The sequence below is a fragment of the Budorcas taxicolor genome, chromosome 5 (genome assembly GCF_023091745.1).
Source record: "Budorcas taxicolor isolate Tak-1 chromosome 5, Takin1.1, whole genome shotgun sequence".
Classification (NCBI taxonomy): Eukaryota; Metazoa; Chordata; class Mammalia; order Artiodactyla; family Bovidae; genus Budorcas; species Budorcas taxicolor.
The window spans coordinates 154,883,432-154,896,525 of NC_068914.1; the positions used below are offsets into that span (position 1 = coordinate 154,883,432).

Below are 13,094 nucleotides of genomic sequence, written 5' to 3' on the forward strand. Positions count from 1 at the left end.
CAGCTTCCTTGGGGAAACCTTTCTTGTCTCCCCTGACTGAAAGTAATCTCTCAACTGCCCCCTCCCTAAATCCCTCCTTCTCTCCCTCCCCCTCCCTCTTTGAACTCTCACCGTGTGTCATTTGTGCATCTTGTAAGGCATTGATCTCGTTTCCTCTTATGTCATATTATTCTGTGTGGATGTCTTATAATTCCAACTGGATTAACCCCTTGAGGTTAGAGACTGCGGTTTATTTGTCTTGAGGTCCTCCCTCTGCCAGTGGGGCTCAGCAAATCTTACTTATATGAATGCTTGAGTAGTAAATGCAGAGCACTTGTGGACACAGTGGGGAAGGAGAGGGTGGGACGAATTGAGAGAGTATTCACATATATACACTACCATGTGTAAAATAGACAGCTAACAGGAACTGCTGTCTAGCACAGGAAGCCCAGGTCAGTGCTCTGATGACCCAGAGGGATGGGAAGGGAGGCTGGTGGGAGGAAGGCTCAAGAGATACATGTAGCCGAGTCACAGTGTGGTACAGCGAAAACTAACACAACACTGCAAAGCAGTTGTGTGTGTGTGTGTGTGTGTGTGAGTTGCTCGGTCATGTCTGACTCTGCAACTCCATGGACTGTAGACTGCCAGGCTCCTCTGTCCATAGAATTCTCCAGGCAGGAATAGTAGAGTGGGTTGCCATGCCCTGCTCCTGGGGATCTCCTTGACCCAGGGATTGAACCCCGGTCTCCTACGTTAGCAGGCAGATTCTTTACTGTCTGAGCCATCAAGGAAACCCAAAGCAATTATACTGTTAAAAAACAGTTAACGTAGGTGCTAAGAAGAGCCTTCTCTAGCATTGCATAAATGGTGTCAGGGGTGGTCTTTAGATGGAAAGATGATGGCAGAGCACACGTGAAGGTCATGGGGACGGAGGATACACTTACTGAGTTTCACATGTGCCAGGCACTTTGCTAAATGCTTTCACAGTTTACTTCTCTAAGCCGTCTCAACAGCCCTTTGAGACAGGTGCTACTATTAGCTCCATTTTGCTGCCAAGGAAGCTGGGCACCGATGAGTCAGCAGTGGCGTTGGTGTACCAGGCCTGGTCTGCCCGACTTCAGAGTTCGGGCATTCAGTTACAACCATGAGCAGCCTCCTTCGATCACACGGTGGTTACCATTTATTGAGGCATTGTGTTTGATGCTTACAGATGTCATTTCTAATCCTGATGCCAAATGTACCAGGTACCGAGTATCTACACTTGGCAGATGAGCAAACAGAGGCTTCTCAAGGTTAAAGGACTTACCTAAGGTTACAGAAATGGGAAGTGGTTATAATCAGATTTCTCTGACCCCAAAGCATGCCCTTCGTCTGCATCACGTACACAGCACTTGGGGCCAGCAAGAAAACCCTGCCTCTGGGGTGGAAGAAGGGTTTTTTGTTTGTTTGTTTGACCACATGGCATGCAAGATCTTAGTTCCCTGACCAGGGATCAAACCAGTGCCCCCTACAGTGGAAGCACAGAGTCTTATCCACTGGGCTGCCAGGGAAGTCCTGGAACAAAGATTGTTTGTGTAGGAAGGTGAGGCGGCTGAGCTAAGAAAGGCAAAGCTGCCTCCGGCTGCAGAAGGCCTTCCTTCTCAGGATGACTAATCAAGACTGACTTCTGGAAGTCATGGCTCAGAAGGTAAAGAATCGGCCTGCAGTGCAGGAGACCTGGGTTTGATCCCTGTGTCGGGAAGATCCCTGGCAAAGGAAATGGCACCCCACTCCAGTATTCTTGCCTGGAGAATCCCACGGACAGAGGAGCCTGGTGGGCTCCAGTCCATGGGGTCATAAGAGTCAGACAAGATTTAGTGACTACGCAGCCAGCAGAGGCAGGTCCCTTGTTTTGTGGATGGAGCAGGATGGCTGGATCCCTGGGGGCTAAGGGAGCCTGAGCCAACTGGAGCTCTGCCCGAATCTGTGCTGAGGGAAGCGCAGGGCTTTGCACAGCTGCAGGGACATCAAAGCACTCAGGTCTGCAGAGAAAGTCGTATCTGAGCAGATCTGCAGCTTGCGGAGATGGTCCGTCCTACGCATCTCCGTGACTGCAGCCTTTTGAGCCTGCTTGTTTCCCAAGGACGTCAGGACCAGCTTTCCTCAGCCTCCTAGATCTCCCCCGATATGGCTTCTGAAGGGCTGCTGGGAAACCCCCAGGGTAGGCAGTGGGGATTTGTCAAGGACGCGTGGCCAGCACCCTCCACACCATCTTCATTTCCCGGAGCAGAGCGCCCCCCTCCTGCTCAGTTGTGTTCAGAGGTTGGGGGTGGGGGTTGGTGCAGATGGCATTTCTAACTCTTGGGCACCACTTAGCCCAGCCCCACTGGTCCTCTGCAGGCCACGGTGTGACTCTCTAGAGGTGCAGTCGCCCCATGCCTTACCAGCGCCCGTTCCTGCCCAGGTCGTTGCTGTGGTCATGGACCTCTTCACCGATGGCGAGATCTTCCAAGACATTGTGGACGCCGCCTCCAAGCGCCGGGTCCCCGTATATGTCATCCTGGACGAGGCGGGTGTGAGCTCCTTCCTGGAGATGTGTCAGGGCTTGGAGCTCCCTGACTTCCGTGTGCGCGTAAGTTGTGCCCCTGGGGCAGGGCGAGGGTTGGGAAGGAAGTGGGATGGAGACCCCCTCTGCCCCTTCCTCGGCCTGCTCCCCAGTTCAGGGGTCCAGGTGAGCAGCACTGCCAGCCCCGTTCCCTCTGTCTGAAACCTTGCCTCATGAACTGATAACCCTAAACTGCACGCCCAGCTTAACACTTTATCCCAAGGCTGCTGAAGCTGAGTGGGGAGGCTCTGGCCCAGTCCTGGGTGCTCAGCCCGCAAAGTCACTGTCAGGGTTGAAGGTAGGGCTGTGTTTCTCTGCTGAGGAGCTTTGAGAGCAGACCAGGGTTTCCCTGGGCCTGTCCATGCCCAAAGCAAGACTTGCTGACCTCCTCGGGCCGTAGGAAGCAGAGTCAAATGCAGATAGAGGCCAGCAGGCAGGACCCTGTGGACAAGAAGGCTTGTCCTCTTCCCAAGAAGATACTCGGCACAGAGCTTCTAGGCTCCCAGCCTGAGTGACAGCACCCTTCTCTTCCCAACAGAACATCCGTGTCCGCTCTGTGACAGGTGTGGGCTTCTACATGCCCATGGGGAAGATCAAGGGGACCCTGTCATCAAAGTTCCTCATGGTAGATGGGGACAAAGTAGCCACTGGATCCTTCAGGTGAGTTGGGCCCTGGTTGAGGGGGGTGGTCTTTCTTCTTGGTCAGAAATGTTCCTGTTCAGAAGGATGCTGGACTGGAGCCTCCATGGTCTTAAGTGTTGTAAGTCTAAGACCCACTGTCTATTCTGATGGCAAAGAATAACCCCCCGGCCAACCCCTTCCCTCAAACTCTCTGGCTGATGGACTATTCAAGAAAGACGGTCAACTTCTGTTGACCATTCAGTACTGCCTGCCTTCCACGGTCCACAACAACAGGTTGCATTTTGAGGCTGGAAGAAGACCCTGGCAGATGGAGCAATTAATAAATGGCATCAGCCCTCTTACCTGGTTAAAGTATGGTGCCTTGCAGATGCCGTGTGTTCTAAAAATTCAGAGAAGAACTAATAAGAAATGAAATGCTAGTAACAGTAGTGGCAGCTGCAGATTCTACTTTTAAATGTATGTTTGTGCCAGGAACTGAGAAGCCTTCTGTATACGCTGTTGGACTGTAGCCTCACAACAGCTCTGACCACACGCCTCACGAGCCCCGTTTTACAAGGCAGGCAGGGCAGAAAGCAGGTTTGGATCCAGGCCTGACGTTTCTCGCCTTCGCCCTGCACCCACTGCCTGCGTTACTGCATGTGAGGCCAAGACCTGGACCCGAGGGAGTATTTGGGTCTGTGGAGGGAAAACAGCTGGCACAAAGGCAGCAAGGCGTCCGCTGGATCGCCTGGTGGATCGGGTCGGGCCCGGCAGCAGGGGTGCTGAGGTGGGCTAGCCAGGCGGCGGCTGGCGGGGCGAGGCTGCAGCCCCGGGCACCATGTGTCCTGCTTTTCCATCCCCGTGTTCTAGCTTCACCTGGAGTTCCTCCCACGTGGACAGGAACCTCCTCCTCCTCCTGACGGGGCAGCACGTGGAGCCCTTCGACGTGGAGTTCCGGGAGCTGTACGCCATCTCCGAGGAGGTGAACTTGTACCAGCAGCTGGGCCTGGCAGGAGGCGCTGGCAGGCCCGGCCTCCACTACTCCTCCACCGTGGCGCGCAAGCTGATCAACCCCAAGTACGCCCTGGTGGCGGGCAGCCGGCCCCCGCCTGGGGAGATGATGCGCTGGGCTGCCCGGCAGCAGCAGGAGGCCAGCGGCCGTGCCGAGGGGCAGGAGGAGGGCGGCAAGGGCGAGTCGGCCCGGCGCCTGGAGAGCTTCCTGCACGACCTGGCCACCCTGGAGCAGGTGCTGCCCCCCGTGGAGCCACTGCCCCTGGGAGATCTGAGTCGGAGGGACGCCCGGGGGGTCTCCCACCTGCACACGGACCTGAAGTCCAGACCCCGAGAAGCCCTTGCCCGACACAGCAAGGGAGAAGCTGCCAACGGGGAGGCCACCCTGGCCAAGGAGGGCAGGCGCTTTGGCAGCAGGATCTTCAGCCTACGGTCCAAGAGGCCCGCGGCACCCAACGGTACAGCCAGCGCCCTTTCCCCCAAGGCCTTGGCCGAAGCGGAGTTTATGACGGGGAAGAGGCCCAATGAGGGCTCCAGTGCCAACATCTCAGGTGAGTCGTGTCTCGCCATCCCCCAACCCCACCACCATCCCCAAGGCTCCCCACGCCTCCGACCCTGCTCTAGTAGCCGCCTCCGGGCAAGAGAGCATAGCGCTCTGGGCCCCACCATTCTCATGTCCCCGTCCCGCTCTGGCCTCTGCCTGCATGTGGCCTGGGCCAGTACTGCACATCAGAGCTCCAGGTTCCCCTTCTCCAAAGGCGGGGGAGAGTGAGCCTGCCCGGCCCAGCTGCTCCAAGGACATGAAGTGCTCAGGACAGTGCTGGGCACAGGAGTCGTCGGGGAGCTCTTGTTACTAGTACCACAGGCCGGGGAAGCATCTCCACCGTAAACTGCCTGTGAACCTAGAGCTCCTCCTCAGCTTCTCGTTCCTCTCCAGATCAGGTGTTGTCCTGGACAGACACCCCACCAATGCCCTGACCCACTTTTCCTCACTTCTTTTGTAAAAGCTGGACGTGGCTCCTCCCTTTGTTCATTTGAGAAGTGCCGTTTGCCATGCTGCTTACTTCTGGGGGAGATTGTCCCTGCTGGTGGTATCTTTCTGGTGGGGGCGGGGGGGAGCTCTGGAATGGTCTCCGGAGTGGCCTTTCCTGGCTGGTGGGGACAGCAGGGCCGCTGCCAGCTCCTTTTCTCATGTCAGCATCTCTGGGATTGAAGGGGTTTCTGTGTTGGGATTTCTCCCTCCCTCCAGGCTATGGGGCTTTGCAGCGGTGAGCCCGGGCTCCCTGGCTGGTCAGGCGGGTGATGGCAGGGCCTTGGGTTCCAGGATTCCTGGGTCCCCTCGAGGCCCCGGCTTTGACCTGACCCTGGCTGGAGTGCAGGTCTTCCCCTCCATTGACACCCCAGCTCTGGTGCAGAGCCTTACGCACTCAGTCTGTGCCTCTTAGAGTTGGGACAGGCCTGGAGAGTCCGAGAATTTGGGCACAACAGCAGTGCCAGGGCTAGAGTTACACTCAGCCAGGAAGCATTTATTGAGCACCTCCATGGGCCGCGGCCTCTCTTACTTGGCTCTTAGAACCACCACAGAGGTGACAGATGGAAGCTCGGAGAGGTGAATGACGTGGCACAGGAAGTGGTAGTGGGGCCAGGACACAAAGCCAGGCCAGGGCCTGTGTCCTGCCAGGGAGGGGGAGCTGGGCCTGTCCCATCCCCCCGGGGCTCCCTGGCTCCCCCGACACCAGATGCTGCTGCTGCTGCTCTGCACCTCTTGTTTGGAAGAAGGGTTGCCATGGTGAACACCTGGCAGGGAAGGGAAGGGGAGGGGCAGGCCCAACCACAAAAGGGACCGTTTGCCACGTCCTGACTGGAGGTGAAATAGAAGCTTTCTCTTCCTTCAGCCCCTCACCCCGAAGTGCTGTCTCCATAGAAACAAAAGGCCATCATCTTCTCATTTCCTGTTTCCTTTAGTGAATCTCAGCATCAGGTGCCCCTGCTTGGATGACTTGGACAGTCACTGATGCTGCTGCCCTCTTGAGTGTTTTCACGGGGTGCCAGTAGCCAGCCAAGCAGCCGGGGACCAGGCCCTGTACCAGCTCTGCCTCCGAGTGCCTGAAACCCAGAGAGAGAACCAGAGACAGAGAAGGGCAAGAGTGCAGCGGCCCATACCAGGGATGTCTAGCAAGATCACAGTAGTCCCGCTTTGCCCCTGAGGGGACACACAGAGTGGCCTCATCCAGCAGTGTCTGCACGCCTGGCAGGCAGCCAGCCCTGAGGACCTGGAATTCAAGCCCCTCGTGAGGCCTTTCCTCTGGAAGGCCGGGCAGGAAGAACAGACTCCTCTCTCCAAAGCCCCTTTGGGTGGCCTCCAGCCTCACAAATGCTTGACTGGCTTAGTGCCTCCTGTCAGGCAGCAAAAGCTTATTAGCAGGACTTCACGTGCCAGAGGGTCAGGTTACCAACAGACGGGGGTCCCTGATGTTGGAACTAGCAATCCTAGCATGCGTGGAACTGCCATCAGGGAGGAAATCACGTTAGCTGCTCCCTGGGTCCCTCCAAAGAAAGGACCCCGCTCCTCCAGTGAGCACTGACAGCATCACCAGAACAGCTATCGGATGGGTCTCGGCTCCCAGTGCCTGGCTCCCCAAAGCCGGTGCACATCCTCTCACCTCCCAGGGCTGCTTCCTGGCTGAGAAGAGGAGACAGGGGTTGAGCCTGTGGGGTCGGGGAGGGGGCTGGTCCAGAGGCCCCTTTTTGAGCTCTGGTTCTGACTCCGTCCTTTCTGTCTCTGTTGCCCTCTTGTCAAGGGAGAAAGCCCAGGCCGATGACAGAGTGGGTGAAAGAGAGAAAAACAGGAAGGCTGAGAGCTGACAGCCTGTAAAACTGCTTGATAAGAAGTATACAGTTGTCAAACAGCGTGCGGGGTTTTGCACACCCAAGTGCGGGCCCCCGGGAGAGCCTTCTGAAATCCCTTCCTTCAGGTCTGGCGGGCCCGCTGCGGGCGGCCAGGTGGTTTGAAGGTCCACAGCTCCCTCTAGTGGTGGAAGCCGAGCGCCCTTTCCTTGGCCCTGCGCTTGGCGCCTGTCAGCATCTTCCCTGAGCCGGCCATCTGCGCCCATCCAGGAGCTCCGGATTCTGGGGCAGAGACCCCACCTCAGGGGACCGCAGTCACTGGAAAGCCTGGTGAAAAGAGAGAGGAGTCGGTCCCGCCGGGCTGGGCTCAGAAATCTGCATTTTAAGCAGTGTTGTGTGAGGGTTGTCCCACGCAGAGGCCCTCGGAGCAGCAGATCCAGTGACAAGGCTCTGCCCTCAGGGGCTGCTGGGTCGGGGGAGGAGGTTCCAGGTGGTGTCCTGAAGCCCCCCACCCTTAGCCCCCCTGGAGAAGTCCCTGGGACACGGCCAGCACTTTTGTGCAGCAGGGTAAGAGGAGGAAGGGAGGCACAGGCTTGGGCTGGGCACCTGGAGTGTGCTGGGTGGACACGACGCTGAACGCCCTCGCGTGGCAGCCCTGCCTGATGGCGTCATTTTACAGGCGAGACCCCAGAGGTGCAGAGAGGTGAGGCACTGTGTCCACGGCCACAAAGGAGAAAAGGGCCACAGGCCTCCTGCCTCCCAGGGCCTCACACAAAGCGTCATGTGGTCTCTGGAAGGTTAGGGTAGGCATCTTCCCTCCATCTTTAAAGGCAGTTTGGAAGGGCCAGAGGCCTGGACACATGGCTGACTCTCCCCCAAGTGCCCAGAGGTGCAGAGGAAGAGGAGAGTGCCTCTGGGTCACCCTCTTCCAAGGGCGCCTGAACCCAGGCTTTTAAATTCATTACTATTTTTGGTTGTTGCACTGCACGGCATGTGGGATCCCAGCTTCCCCGACTAGGGATCGAATCTACAACCCCTGCCCTGGAAGCACAGAGTTTTAACCAACCTGTGGGCCACCAGGGAAGTCCAGAGCCCGGCTTTGGTTCCCAGAGTTCCCTGCAGTGACTGCAGCCACAGGTGCAGTCAGCCCTTCCCAGGGCTCTCCCAGGTCCCCTGATTCACGCCTGGATGGGCCACCCTGGCTGGCAGTGTGGGCTGGCTCCTAGGGCTGTGCTCGCTGGGCTCCCAGATTTCAGATTTGCCTGGGTCATTTTCCGGGTGGCGATCTGGTCCCCTGTGTGGGATGGAAGACTGGGTAAATCCCAGTCTTCAGAGTGCCAGGGTTCAGGGATCCTTAAGGGGCCAGGCCTCCAGTTCCAGGGTGAGCCTCCTCAACAGCTGTCTTGTCAAGATGGAGTTTCAACACTAATTTCAGACCTGAGCTCAGGAGGGCTTCCCCTGTGGCTCAGAGGTAAAGAATCCACCTGCCAAGTCAGGAGACGCAAGTTCGATCCCTGAGTCAGAAAGATCCCCTGGAGAAGGAAATGGCAACCTACTCCAGTATTCTTGCCTGAAAAATCCCATGAACAGAGGAGCCTGGTGGGCTACAGTCTGTGGGGTCACAAAGAGTTGGATACAACTTAGCAACTAAACCACAGCAAACCTGAGGTCAGGCCTCAGCTGATGTTCTCAGACTGTGCTCTGATTCCATAAACCTGAGCACCATTACCAGCCAGGGCCTCGGTCACGTGGCACAGATGAGGGGAGCTGATTGAGGATCCTTCAAGGAGCTAATCCCACTGGGCTCTAGCAAAGAAGCAGGTGTCCTCGGTCCCGCTGGCAGATGTCAGAATCTCCTGCCCTGCTGGTTTCTCTTGGGCCCGGTCAGGGCTTCCATCACCATCTCCATGGGTGAAGGCACATACATCACCCAGCCACCATCCATTGAGGCCACTGTGGTTGCTCTTGCTGTTAGTATTGGCATGAACCCTTACGTAGCTTCGGACCATGAACTCCTTATTGCCAAATTCAGACTGAAATTGAAGAAAGTAGAGATGACTACTAGACCATTCAGGTATGACCTAAATCAAATCCCTTATGACTATACAGTAGAAGTGAGAAATAGATTTAAGGGACTAGATCTGATAGACAGAATGCCTGATGAACTATGGATGGAGGTTCATGACATTGTACAGGAGACAGGAATCAAGACCATCTCCAAGCAAACGAAATGCAAAAAAGCAAAATGGCTGTCTGAGGAGGCCTTACAAATAGTTGGGAAAAGAAGGGAAGTGAAAAGCAAAGCAGAAAAGGAAAGATACACCCATTTGAATGCAGAGTTCCAAAGAACAGCAAGAAGAGATAAGAAAGCCTTCCTCAGTGATCAATGCAAAGAAATAGAGGAAAACAATAGAATGGGAAAGATTAGAGATCTCTTCAAGAAAATTAGAGATACCAAGGGAACATTTCATGCAAAGATGGGCTCGATAAAGGACAGAAATGGTAGGGACCTAACAGAAGCAAAGGAGATTAAGAAGAGGTGGCAAGAATACACAGAAGAACTGTACAAAAAAGATCATGACCCAGATAATCACAATGGTGTGATCACTCACCTAGAGCCAGACATCCTGGAATGTGAAGTCAAGTGGGCCTTAGAAAGCATCATTACGAACAAAGCTAGTGGAAGTGATGGAATTCCAGTTGAGCTATTTCAAATCCTGAAAGACGATGCTATGATAGTGCTGCACTGAATATGCCAGCAAATTTGGAAAACTCAGCAATGGCCACAGGACTGGGAAAGGTCAGTTTTCATTCTAATCCCAAAGAAAGGCAATGCCAAAGAATGCTCAAACTACCGCACAATTGCACTCATCTCACACGCTAGTAGGAGAAGGCAATGGCACCCCACTCCGGTACTCTTGCCTGGAAAATCCCATGGATGGAGGAGCCTGGTAGGCTGCAGTCCATGGGGTCACTAAGAGTCGGCCCGACTGAGCAGCTTCACTTTCACTTTTCACTTTCATGCATTGGAGAAGGAAATGGCAACCCATCCCGGTGTTCTTGCCTGGAGAATCCCAGGGACTGGGGAGCCTGGTGGGCTGCCGTCAATGGGGTTGCACAGAGTCGGACACGCCTGAAGCGACTTAGCAGCAGCAGCAGCAGCAGCCCACACTAGTAAAGTAATGCTTAAAATTCTCCAAGCCAGGCTTCAGCAATACATGAACTGTGAACTCCCTGATGTTCAAGCTGGTTTTAGAAAAGGCAGAGGAACCAGAGATCAAATTGCCAACATCTGCTGGATCATGGAAAAAGCAAGAGAGTTCCAGAAAAACATGTATTTCTGCTTTATTGACTATGCCAAAGCCTTTGACTGTGTGGATCACAATAAACTGTGGAAAATTCTAAAAGAGATGGGCATACCAGAACATCTGACCTGCCTCTTGAGAAACTTTGTATGCAAGTCAGGAAGCAACAGTTAGAACTGGACATGGAACAACAGACTGGCTCCAAATAGGAAAAGGAGCACGTCAAGGCTGTATATTGTCACCTTGCTTATTTAACTTATATGCAGAGTACATCATGAGAAATGCTGGGCTGGAAGAAGCACAAGCTGGAATCAAGATTGCTGGGAGAAATATCAATCACCTCAGATATGCAGATGACACCACCCTTATTGCAGAAAGTGAAGAAGAACTAAAGAGCCTCTTGATGAAAGTGAAAGAGGAGAGTGAAAAGGTTGGCTTAAAGCTCAACATTCAGAAAACTAAGATCATGGCATCGGGTCCCATCACTTCATGGCAAATAGATGGGGAAACAGTGGGCGACTTTATTTTTCTGGGCTCCAAAATCACTGCAGATGGTGATTGCAGCCATGAAATTAAAAGACGCTTACTTCTTGGAAGGAAAGTTATGACCAACCTAGAGAGCATATTCAAAAGCAGAGACATTACTTTGTCAACAAAGGTCCATCTAGTCAAGGCTATGGTTTTTCCAGTGGTCATGTATGGATGTGAGAGTTGGACTATAAAGAAAGCTGAGCACAGAAGAACTGATGCTTTTGAGTTGTGGTGTTGGAGAAGACTCTTAAGAGTCTCTTGGACTGCAAGGAGATCCAACCAGTCCATCCTAAAGGAAATCAGTCCTGAATAATAATTGAAAGGACTGATGTTGAGGCTGAAATTCCAATACTTTGGCCACCTGATGCGGAGAGCTGACTCATTTGAAAATACCTGATGCTGGGAAAGATTGAGGGCAGGAGGAGAAGGGTACAACAGAGGATGAGATGGTTGGGTGGCATCACCAACTTGATGGACATGGGTTTGGGTGGACTCCGGGAGTTGGTGATGGACAGGGAGGCTGCTGCGGTTCATGGGGTTGCAAAGAGTTGGACACGACTGAGCTCTGAACTGAACTGAACTGAATGTATGTAGCTTGCCTCTACCCGATTGTTCATTGTTTTCAGCCAGTGTATATCTGTGCACTGTCTGCTCTGTGCCAGACACTGTGCTAAGTTCCTGGTGCAGCAGTGGACAAAGTGATGGGACTGTGCGACACGGAGGGCCCTAGAGGCAGCCTCAGCAATCCAGGAGGATGGAGACTGGAGGACCACCCAGCTTTGGGCCCCTTGGAGCCACAGGCTGGTGGACTGTCGTCTGGCTCCCCTCCCACCTCCTCAGTGCTCCACCTGTTCTCAGATGCCCTCCAGGGAGGCTCAGCTGGACCCTCAGAGAGTCCCAAGGCCTGGGTCCCGCCCAGCTAGGCAGGGGAAGGGCTCTACTCAGACCTGTTCAGCGTCATTCTTGCTAATGGCCCAGGAGAGGAGGCCAACGCCACCTCCATGAAATTCACAGCTGAGGTGATACAGGAAGGTGGTGTGAGCCCCAGGAGACGACTCTGGCCCTGGCAGTGTGGAGAGGAACCAGAGGAAAAGGAACAGAGGCAGTCAGCACCCCAGGAGGGCTCCTCGCAGCAACGGAATGCTGGTCTGAGGGCAGGAACCCAGCTGGCCTCCGCCTGGGATGTAAAGGCAGTGGAAGCGCACGGAAGGGGCCTGGGAAGAGGAGAGCTGTGCCTCGCTCCTCCTTTCCTCCTGATGAAAGGTGTTCCCTGTGCCCCCTAAGCCTGGGGTCTGTGCCACCATGCAGGCCAGGCGCTGGCATAGGCCCTGCCAGCTCTGGGGGCTGCTGGCCCCACTGCCCCCACTTTCAGGTTGGGCAGAGGACACCCTGTCCCAGCAGTGCCACCCCAGGGATTCACGAAAGTGACTGTGGTCGTGCTTGTGAGACTGCGATGCTGCATAGAGTATTCGCTCCTGGTGAACCACCTTGCTGAGGCTTCCAGAGTGGCTCGGCAGTGAAGAACCCACCTGCCAACGCAGGAGACGCAGGTTCAATCCCTAGGTCAGGAAGATCCCCTGGAGTAGGAAATGGCAATCCACTCCAGTATTCTTGCCTGGAGAATTCCATGGACAGAGGAGCCTGGCAGGCTACAGTCCATGGGGTCACAAAGAGTCGGACATGACTGAGCACGCATGCACAAACCACCCTGCTGAGGCCAGGAGACGGCAGATCCCTTGATGTCCCAACCAGAGTTGGTCTGCATAAGGACATCAGGACAGGACCTTTCATTTTGCTTTCCTAAGGATCCTATGAGCTGGTTTCAGTAGGTTGGGAGGGAGACAGTGACCCCAGCACCCAAATTTGAGGTGTGGGCAGTGCACAGGAGAGGCGCTGGAGGCCAGCCCAGTGAGTGCTTCGCCTACAGCCCCTCACCTGTGTCCCTTGTCTCTGCAGGTAAAGGCAGTCCCAGTCCTGCCAAGAACAGCAATTGCGTGATCTCCTGAGCTGCGAGCCAGCTGTCGGAGGACCTGTGGACACCCTGTCCTGTCCTGTGGAGACACAGCTCAAACCCTGTGCCAGTTTGCACATTGGAGCCTTCTGTTCTTCCACCCCAGCAGCCTCCATCCTGGCCTTGGGACCCTGCATCCCGGATGTGAGGATCCGCAGCATCTCAAGTCAGCTGCGTGCCTCCACAAGGCTGTTGTGGCCAGGCA

At 54.9% G+C, this 13,094-nt stretch overlaps 1 protein-coding gene across 1 annotated transcript in view; it reads left to right on the forward strand.

The window, feature by feature from the left end:
• Positions 1 to 12,884, forward strand: part of FAM83F (family with sequence similarity 83 member F) — a 35,020-nt gene extending 22,136 nt beyond the window's left edge. Inside the window, exons 2-5 of the mRNA XM_052641306.1 lie at positions 2,423 to 2,590; positions 3,102 to 3,223; positions 4,055 to 4,746; positions 12,835 to 12,884. Of these exons, the coding sequence (XP_052497266.1) occupies positions 2,423 to 2,590; positions 3,102 to 3,223; positions 4,055 to 4,746; positions 12,835 to 12,884 (1,032 nt within the window). The remainder of the gene's footprint in view (positions 1 to 2,422; positions 2,591 to 3,101; positions 3,224 to 4,054; positions 4,747 to 12,834) is intronic.
• Positions 12,885 to 13,094: the final 210 nt, after the last annotated feature.